At 35.4% G+C, this 10,691-nt stretch overlaps 1 protein-coding gene across 3 annotated transcripts in view; it reads right to left on the reverse strand.

Moving 5' to 3' along the window:
* Positions 1-6,458: 6,458 nt before the first annotated feature.
* LOC111874689 (egl nine homolog 3) overlaps positions 6,459-10,691 on the reverse strand; it is a 65,360-nt gene continuing 61,127 nt past the window's right edge. For all 3 annotated transcript variants that reach the window (XM_023870400.2, XM_023870398.2, XM_023870399.2), the window contains 2 exons: positions 9,225-9,295; positions 6,459-7,276 (listed from right to left, as the gene is read on the reverse strand). In XM_023870400.2, coding sequence (XP_023726168.1) covers positions 7,251-7,276; positions 9,225-9,295 — 97 coding nt within the window. In that variant the 3' untranslated portion in view covers positions 6,459-7,250. The remainder of the gene's footprint in view (positions 7,277-9,224; positions 9,296-10,691) is intronic.

The following is a 10,691-nucleotide window of genomic DNA, read 5'->3' on the forward strand; positions in this document are numbered from 1 at the left end:
CGATTTCTGTCTGCCTAACAGCACTGACCCTATGTACATTCAATAACTGATACCAGTAGTTCCTCAACCTATTCAAAATGCTGTGGGAATCTGCAAGCAGATCACTATTCTCATCCGTCACTAACCCTCTGACGTGGTCATTTAAATNCACAGGTATCTAATGTGCTTATTCTTACTGTTCATTGCAAGCTCATCAATTTTGTCTTTCAGATATTCCCTCTTTTTATTCCTGAAATGCCTGTTGATTTCATGTCTTATATTGCTCCAATTATCCCCATTTATTTCGCTTGGTTCTTGTAACCACTGCAGTTTGGCTTGTTTTCTTTATAATAATTCTGAGTATCCTTCATCTAACCATTGCTTATGTTTCTTCAGTTCCTAATAGCCTAGACTTTCTTTGGCAGATATTTTGATATTCTCTCTAACAGTTACATCTTGGAGAATGCATTATAAACATCTTTCTTAGCATATTTTTATACACTACACAGACTTCGTAATGCCCATCTAAATCATCTCTGAGCTTATGTCATAATATCTCAAGTATACAACCTTGCAAATGAAATGTCACGTGTTCAATAAACTCACCAGTATGCTAATTTTGGTTCCAGTCATATACTCGTATGTTTGAAAGTAGACTCTTAGTAACTTTCTAATGAAGACATAATGATCTGTGTCACTAACTAATGACACACTTTCAAAGATGTTTTGAACACAGGATAAAATATACATATGTACTATCATGCCTGTCAATATTTCTTAATTAAAAGACTTACTGAAATATTAACTATTATTTATACTTGTATGAAAAATAATTATCATCAAAGATTCAAATATGTATATGCACCCTTTTCCAGTGTATCATGAGATCAGATCCTATAGTTTGAGGACAGTCAGAATTCAAAGTGACAGTAGGCATGGCAAAAGGTGCAAGGCTTGAGGTGATTACCCAATATTTCCTTAAATTATTTAAGCTGGTTATTTAATGGCATCACCAGTACTGGGATTATAGAGCATCACTTATAGGATAATTAATGAATGTGGAGCACTTGTTGGAGTGAGAAATGGCAGGGGGAAACAAAGTACTCAAAGAAAACCTGCCCCTATGCAACTCTGTCCACCATGAATCCCACACAACCTTATCTGGCATCAAACATGGGCCACTATACTGGGAACCGGCAACTAACCACCTCAGCTATGGCACAGCCAGGATTCCTTAATAATATTCTTAGTACTGTCATGTGAGGTGTAAAGTATTTTAACCTCTATCATCAAAAAATAAAATCCCTGTTACTACAGGCTGGATATTAATTTGAAATTAATGGTGTTACTATTTAAAAAATGTAATGCTAATCCAGGTGAACTGTGTGCATGGGCTTATAATTGAAAGAAAACCTAGCGAGGTAAAAAGGAAGAGCATCATAAGTGCTCATTGAGGTACCAGTATTGAGCTAATTTTTGCTGCAGTTGGCTACTGTGGTCTTCAGTACATGTCATAAACATCTGATGACTTCTACATAATCTATATGGCTAAGTATCACTGTTGGGTGACACTACAGTTGCTCAACTGAAGATGTCCCCCACCCTCCTTTGTGAAACTGAAAGTTTTATTGTCATATTTGCAAGACGCTACCATTTTACCAACTCCTGACTCAGATGAAGCCAGCTCACACCCTCATATCCTATATATATATATATAATTATATATTATATTATATCTATATAATTAAATATATATATATATATATTTGTTTTAATTTTAATATAATGTATCTATGTCTCTGTCTTTTCTCTTGAGATTTCTTGACATTCTGTTTACCAACCAGTCCAAACTTGAAAGACCACCCCTTGTCATCTGTTCCTGGCTATTTTAACATGTCCACAGTTATCCTCCATCCCTGACCTGTGGATGTGCCATGTCATGGTGACAATGTACCCATTTATTATGGGTGCACACATGTGCACTCACACACCCAACAATAGTAATAATAATAATAATAATAATGTTATATTTCCTTGTTAATAAGACAGTCTTATTATATCCATGGAATGAATGAAGACCAATTTCATAGACCTCAACTTCATGACATACAATTGGAGCAGCTGGATACACAGATCCTAGAATGTTACATGACCATACCTATTCTGGGGTAAAAAAGATCAAGATATTTCCCAGTTATGATTTAAAATGCTCTGGATCCAGGGACAACAGGCTGGAAATCTCTGCCATGCTAATCTACACTACATGATACTTCACTCACATATAAGATACACGATGGAAGTGATGAAGCATGAAAATAACTGCATATTCCAAAAAGAAAAACAAGAAAGAAATCCTTATTTATTATAATGTACATATGGAACTCATCTCTGATTATTCAGACAGACTTACTGAGCCTGTTCTCTGCAGTACATCTTAAGATTAGTGTAATATGAATTCACATTAAACACTTATATAGGCTGAAAACTACTTGTACATGGCATTCATCACTATGGAAATATAAACAATAATTTCAGAATCACTACATTTTGTAACTAGTGGTACCACATTGTTACAAGATACATAGCAACATAATTAGTTTCAGGCACTGTAGACACTGTAGCTTGTATGAATCAGTAGACTTAACATTCTTCTACACTTATTTGAAACCCTGATGGTATGAATAAAGCCCCATCAATTACTGGGCTTTACTCTCTCAAAACAATTGTTTTTATAGTGAAACTCTATCAAAATATTTTTATAATGCATTACACAGGGGATGCAAAAAATGTATTCCTTTTTTAATTCAGAATTCATCCTGGAATAAAATTAAAATCTATTCACCAGGGAAAAAATTAACGGGAATCCACAGTGAAAGATGCCCACACTTCGGTCACTAATAAATGGCAATAAATGAATACATGCCTATGAATATAAATATACAAAAACTTGCTTGTATATGTTAAGCCATTTAATACAAGAGAGATGTGAAAGCTCACCATGTCATTACACTGCTTACTATCTGCAACTGTCCTTGATGTTAATTACAGCAAACTCAAAATCTGTCACCATACCCACGTAACCCAAATCTGAGGCCATTTTTTTTCATGTACTCTTAAAACTGAATACTTTGTATAAATGTACAATCACATTACTACCAATTCACAATTGGTGGTGGGACCACCAGTTATGACTGATGTATTAGGTAAGTAACAAGCATTTATGGAAATATGGATTCTTATTTTAATGTCTATTTATATTATTTACCCATTCTTATTGGGGCATATGGTAGCATAGTTGGTTGAGGCACTATGTTACAAGCCAGTAGGTTGCGGGATCAAATCCTGAAGAGGTCACTGGATTTTTCAATTGACCTAATCCTTCCAGCCGCACTATAACCCTGGGGTCAAATCAGCCTCTAACAGAAATGAGTACCAGGAATTTTCCTGGGGGGCAAAGGGCAGCCGGTGCATAAGGCTGACAACCTCACTGCCGTTTGTGAGCCAACTATCTACAAAATGTGGGATCCTCGACATCTTACACCCCTATGGGCCTTCATGGCTTGTTACAGGGACAGCTTTACCTTACCCATTCTTATTTAACTGAACTGATATATCAGGTTTCAGAACTCAAGCTGATCTGACTCAAAATATGATGCCATTTGTAACTCAGCTTAAAATCACTATCTTTTCTGTCATCTACCCATCATTTCTTCGTCTGACAATGTTCTTTCTTCCTTTAATTGTGTATATTAATACTTATGTAACATATACAAAAGAATATAATATGCTTATATCTACTTAGAAGTTAATGTACATCAAGAAGAATGTGTTTCAGGGAGCTGCTAATGAATTAACAGGTGCAGTAGGAGTAGGAATTCATAAAAGTTTGTGTTCAAATATAATTGAAGGAGTCAGTGCAGAAGTGGGCAAATCATTATCATGGTGTCATCTCTTAAACAGATGTGAATACTATTCAGTGATGATATGGCTCAAAGTGAAGTTCCTCATTGCCAGTACTACCGACTGTCATTTCTTGTCATACCCACAGAGAAGCATTATATGAAGTGCAAGAGTGGTCTAACCTCAGTCAGCTAATTTCCAGTACCTTATCAACCAAGCTCATGGCTGCCTGTGATACAGTGACTGACAAATGTCCTAATATTTTCAGTAATAAAGCAATGAGCAAGTAAAGGCAATCCCATACAGAGAGTTCCTACTGGACAGCACAAATATTTCCAGACTACATGAAGTATATTTGAAATGGCTGATCAATGAACACAGGAAATATGCTCTCAATGAGTACAAATACAAACAAATCTTTAACAGAAAGTTCTGTCACTCTCCAAATCTGCAACTGATACTTGCAACATATGTGGCTCACTTGAAATTAAATTTGGTTAGCCAAATCAAAAGAACATAACCATGGCTTATCAAAATATGACATCAAAACAAATATTGGTGGCATGCAACAGAATTTTCCAATGCATATATTCACATAGCTGAAGTATTCTAAAAATGTCAGTTGCGAACACAGCTTCTAACTGTATCAACGAGAAATTCATGTCGGTTTGGCAAGAAAACTTTGTGCTTGTAGGACAGATGGAATATCCCTGGTTAAGTTTACTTCTGATGGATTTCATGGTACTGATACATTAGTTATATATTCACATAGCTGTTTTGTTCAAATTAAAAATGTGTATTGCAGCAGTTTGGTAATCACTGTCACAGACTTCTGCAAAAAAAAAAAAAAGTATGTGGACATGAAGGCACATTAAAACCTCAAGTGCATTCACTGTTACTGAAATGTAACAGTCTCATTTTACAATAACAGTGATACATTTGCTCAAGACGATGCAGAACACAAAATGTGCAGAAGACAACCTAGTTCATTTGAGAAATGGCCTGAGGCTGTCAGTTCAGTGAACAACCAAAGACAAAGTGACACCCAGATATGCATGCTGTTTATCTTCTAGAAAATATTTCCATCTCAAAAGCATATGACAGAGAAATGAAAGACACTGAAGATCTGCTGAAGTGTATTCCCTAGTTCCCAATTCAACACCAGACAATGAGAATGAAGAGCAAATTTCCTTGGTGGAGACATCAGAGGATGATAATGATGTGACATTATTGGGGCTCAAGGAAAGATAAAAATAAAATATAAGCACAATTTTAATTTGTGTTACATGAAAACAGAAAAAGAATAAGGAATATGACAATCAGAGTGACTGGGTTTTTGGACTTTTTCAAGTAATTCTGAGTGCTATACACCATTGTCAGAACCCTTTAGAATTTATTTTTTTATTGTTACTTAAATAGCAATCAGATATGAAAATATTAGTCACATGGGATTTTTAAAATAATGGATGTAACTGGAAGAGCTTTGGCTTCACAACTAAAAAAAGACACAGACTGCCACAATTTATCACATAAACTGATCTTTTAAAGTACAAGAAAAGTATAGACTGAGGTAAGGACAAAAATTTAGAATTAAAGAGGCATTTTCTGGATTTTATCTATTGATCCAATGATGCTAGAAGGAGAAAGGTCTACTTGTAGTCTAATGGCAGAAACTCAGTCTATATACAGAATATGTAATAACAATACTTTACAGAATGCATATAACATTGTCTGTCACAAACACAAAATATACTGAAAGTAAAATTCTGCTTAATCTTTTACTTTCTCATACATTTAAAACCAACTTTTTTATCTTTACTGTTGTTTCTTCTCACCAGCAAGAGACTTAAAACTCTGAAAATAAATAAATTATAGCCGACTTGAATGCTTAAGAGAGAGGAACATTTCACAGTGGTGCTGGAAATTCAAGTGTTTTGTTCACTCTACTGCACAAACTAAAGTTAAAGTCACTGTTCCTGACTCCCTACTACAACCTTTTACTAGCAGCTCAAACTGCACAATCTGTAACCACAAGACTAGTTATTGTTATTCTTCACACAAATCAATATTTTGAAGTAAATATATTTTGGTCAAATAAATTATAATATACGAGGAGGAGTCAGTAAACAGGTTACAAATGTACATAAAATGTAAAACATCTCATATCTGAACCTGGAAGAAACATTTATTTCTTGATATATCCTCCACCAACTTTGGTCCTCCTGTCCAGTCACTTTACCAGTGTTTCGAAACTCAAAGAAAAAAGTTTTTGACTCTTGTCTGTCACATCTGCACCTGTGACTTTTGAACGTCCTTGAGAATTCTTGACCCAGTTGTGAACTGCTTTACGTTACAAACACTACCCAAGATTTTTTATGAATATACCATATTTATGCATGTATAGGCTGCACATTTTTTGCCAGAAATTCAAGAGGAAAACTGGGGCGCAGATTATATTCGAAATATTCGAAATCACACTTCATTTAAAAAAAAATTATATTCATAATTAGTAATACAGGGTGTTCTACTCCTGAAATAATATTCCAAGAAAATTATTTTTTCCATAATTTCTGTCTGAAAATTGTGCTGCCGCCTATACATGCGTAAATACGATACTTTGCATTGAGTCCTTTTGGCTACAAAAAAACCAAACAGAATGCTGCTCTTTGGTAGTATGATTGCTATTCTGACTACTGAAACCTGCCTCTGAACATGTGCATACGTGTCTGCTACCTAGAGATACAGACAGAAAACCTATACTTCCATCTGTGACCTATTTACTGACTCTTGTATATTCCGGTGTACTGATGCAATGTCAGAAACAAATATATCAAAAGCCTCTGAAATGAAAAATTGACATAGCATTGTAACAGAATGTTCTCTAGTTCAATTTTAGTCTGCAAAACACATGGTCAGGAAAATAAGCAAGGAGGGAGCTCTTTCCAATGTTTCATGTTAAAACCTGAGTTACTGAAAACTGGGTTATATGAATAACACAATACGAGTATATACACATATTAAAAATAACATAAATTAATTATGATACTTGTTACTTTCATTGCAAATAGAATATATGCTTCAGTACTTCATAAATCTGGCTCAGATTTAGTTATCTCTTATGACCGTACTATAAAGGAAAAAACACATTGGTAATTGTGATTCATTGAGGATGAACAAGGCCCCACTGAAACAGCACCGGACTGAGCAAAATGATTGCATTACAACTTCTGTCTTACCAACAGTCATGCTTAAGGTTAGAAGCCGTAAATATATAACAACAATAATAAACAAGTACAGGCTGTACCATAATTTACATTAATACATACAAATACACAGGAATTATGTACAGTAAAGGAGGATCCTCACAAAGGTCAGTTTGAGTTCCGGACCAGTTCACCTGAAACAAAAGAACTCTGAATTTGTATACTTTTGCACCTACAACATTTGCTCTTTTGTAATCAGTATTGCTTTTTATGACCACTTTATTTTGTCAGAATATTCATTTTCCAAATAGCACACAGTGAACATTTTTGCTCATAGTCAAATTACACTGTTTGTGTATGTCAGGCAATGAGGTAATAACACAAGTACATGTTTCAAGTGTGGTATAATTATGAAGCAAATTTACATTTCATTTATTCACCTTCCATAAATCCTGTCGAGAGTACATTCTCATGCGGATGTGGAGATCATCCTAGTGCGAAAGAGCACAATACATATTTTTATTTACATGTCTGAGATGCAAACATTTATTTGGTAGATGATACCAATACAGCAGTTCTCATTACTGGCAGTGCCAGAGCATAAACATTAATAGCCAATCAATGTCTATGGCACTGACAAGAGCATGCAACTTCAGTAGCACCTCTATACAATTAGCAAGGGTGCAAGTAGGATTTGACAGCACAAAGCAATGACATCCATAATTCATAATCACTGACCAACCACACCCACAGTTCAAATTTTAACAATACCTACAATCAGCAGAACTTGTTCACTGTGCATCATGTGCATATGTGGGTGGGTAAGTCTGTGAGAGAGGGAGGGGAGAGAGGGTATGTGGTCAAATTGTACATGGAAAAAAAGGACAGAATAATGTAACCAAAACTGCATGCAACATCTTACTCATAAATTTGATAACATGTCTGAAGAAAACTTTCAACAGACTGGTATAAATATGGGACAGTAACAAAATGGCTATTTTTATTTCGAAGAAGTGGTACAGGTCAAATTATAAGGCAAAATAAAATAATCTTTCTTCTCCATCACGCTTATGACCGCCTTCATCTCAGAAACAGATTACATTTGCCTTGTCAGATAGGCAACACCCAGAAACAGTACTTCTGGGATACAAGGCTGTGTAGTTCGTTGAAAGTCAGCCGACATTTTGGAGGAGCATATCGCCTCCATCTTCAGGGTCGAATAAGCAAAGCAAGATACACCGCCACCTGCTTTCACACCGGTATCATGCTTGGCTTATTCTACCCTGAAGATGGGGGTGGCATGTTTCTCCAAAATGTCGGCTGACTTTCAATGGACTACAAGGGGTTATATCCCAGAAAGGTCGAAAGATATAACTGGAGGCATTTAGAAAGAAAAAAATTATCTTCATGCTTCATTAAAATAAGCACATCTATTAACAACAAACATTTATACTCTGTTGTTTAATTCAAATACCTGATTAACACACATGTGAAAAGAGAAGAGTGCTAGAGAAGATGGCTAGTAATTAGTACAATCTAATGTACAACTAGGCTAGAAAGTCAAAATACATTTAAGAAGAATATAATGCTATAGATCACTGCTTCTTAACTGTTGTGCCTTAATATTTTGAAGTCCCATTCACTTTTAACACATTTTATAATATTTGAAAAAATATAATAATATTAATTAATAATTAATAATAATAGCAGTGAAATCCTGTCATCTGATTGGCTCTGATTAACACCACATTACCACAAATTCATATTAGTAATTTTTACTGTGCCCTGTCATCATACATCACTTACTTTTCTCTCTTTTTTTTTTTAATTACACGTTCTGGTTCCAACTGTTTGCAACCGCATTATTTTTCACATCTCTTTATACCTTTTGAATACTGCAATTTTCTACATGGCCATTTTGAATCTACTAAATGTTTTCATGAATTGTAATTCTATACACTTATCAAAATGAAAAACAACGAAGCGTGAAGAATACAGTAACGTGAATATAATTTAAGCAAGCAGGTGCACACAGCTATATGTTCATCATGTGGTATGAGATACTGAACTATGCCATATTTTAGAGTACTGTAACATAGACAAGGCTGAGAACATGAACCAAGGGGGTTACTTGGTACTTACATTCTTGTCTGTGTCGCCTGCAAGCTTCCTCTCTCTCTACGGCATCAAAGTACCACAAGGTAATGGCATATCTGAAAACAAAATAGGTTATATTTTAACACTTCCTGTCCAGCAATGGTAGTATTATGACCTGGCTCATCTCACCAAGATGCCAGCAGTAGTAGCAGCACTAACCAGATATTTGAAAATTCACAGAAAAAGAACTACATGCATTATTCACATGAATTTTGCAACAGTCACTAGGTGAAAGCTTCTAATTTCAGTGGATGGCATCAGAGCTAATCATCTCATAAAATAATGCTTTGCCATCTCAAAATAAATGTTTAACTGACTTCTCCACAAACCCTGTATGTTTGGTTTTCATTCCCAAGCAAGAAATTGTCATTGCTGCCTCAAAACCATGGTCAAGGTAAAAAACAAAGCTGGTCTGTTTCCTGTTATGAAAGGTGTTTATGAGTTCTCATACCCAAGATAAGCTCATTCAGTGCAGTTCTTAGCAAGTTAAAGCAAAATGGATATTCAACAGCCTAACCAAGGTTATTCTCATGGCCAAACCTTTCTGACGGGCAACATCAGAAAATATGATTCAGATTCAAAAGAATATACTGAAGTTCCTGAAACTGTGAGCTTCTCAAAACACTTGTTTTAGTGGCAATAAAACTAGTAGTGATGAGAAAATTTCCCTTCAGTGGCAATGGAGACAAGCAGAACATTGACCGCAAAACCTCAACAACCCAATCTCTGATTCTGAATTATGATGGAGTGGCAAATCTGAAACAATATGAAGACATGTATTTTCTGGCTTGCTGGAACAAACACAAATTCTTCCATTCCCTGAGGACAACTCAGCAATTCAAACTGTTTGCGAAAGATGTCATCTCTCAGCTACAGAAAGGAAAGACATCAATGCATTCACTTTTAGTACTGCTCCCAATAACATGAGGCACTGTTGCCCAGAAGACAGCACCACGCAACAATCCTGCAGAAGTTATGGACAACAATAAACACAAAACTGTATTCAATAAGTCTGACCAAATGTTGGAAATATACTGATTACAAAGGAAATCAGTAAAGTGGTGGAAGAAAGTCTTCATGTCTTTGATCTGTCCATGGTAAAAGCATACATACTGCACAACAAAAAGAAGAAAAAAATCCTATTAGAGCTTTCTTCAAGATGATTGCTGTAGCCCTACTCAGTGATGCATGGCAAGATATTCAGGAACAAACCTAGAGTATTTCTGAAAGGAGACCTACTGAAGATATAATTTTCCACACAGAATTCCAGCAACAAAGACAAAACTAAAAGGACAATTTCAGAAAACCTATAAAGTGTGTGTGGAGAACAGCGAAAACAAAACAGGGAAAGATGCAAAGAAGTTCATGTCAGTGTACTGCTAAAGTGTGATTTGAAACTGTGTTTAGGGGAGTGTTTTGAAAATTACCACTCAGAAATAAATTATTTGTGGG

The sequence above is a fragment of the Cryptotermes secundus genome, unplaced genomic scaffold, assembly GCF_002891405.2.
Source record: "Cryptotermes secundus unplaced genomic scaffold, Csec_1.0 scaffold151, whole genome shotgun sequence".
In the NCBI taxonomy this organism is placed as follows: Eukaryota; Metazoa; Arthropoda; class Insecta; order Blattodea; family Kalotermitidae; genus Cryptotermes; species Cryptotermes secundus.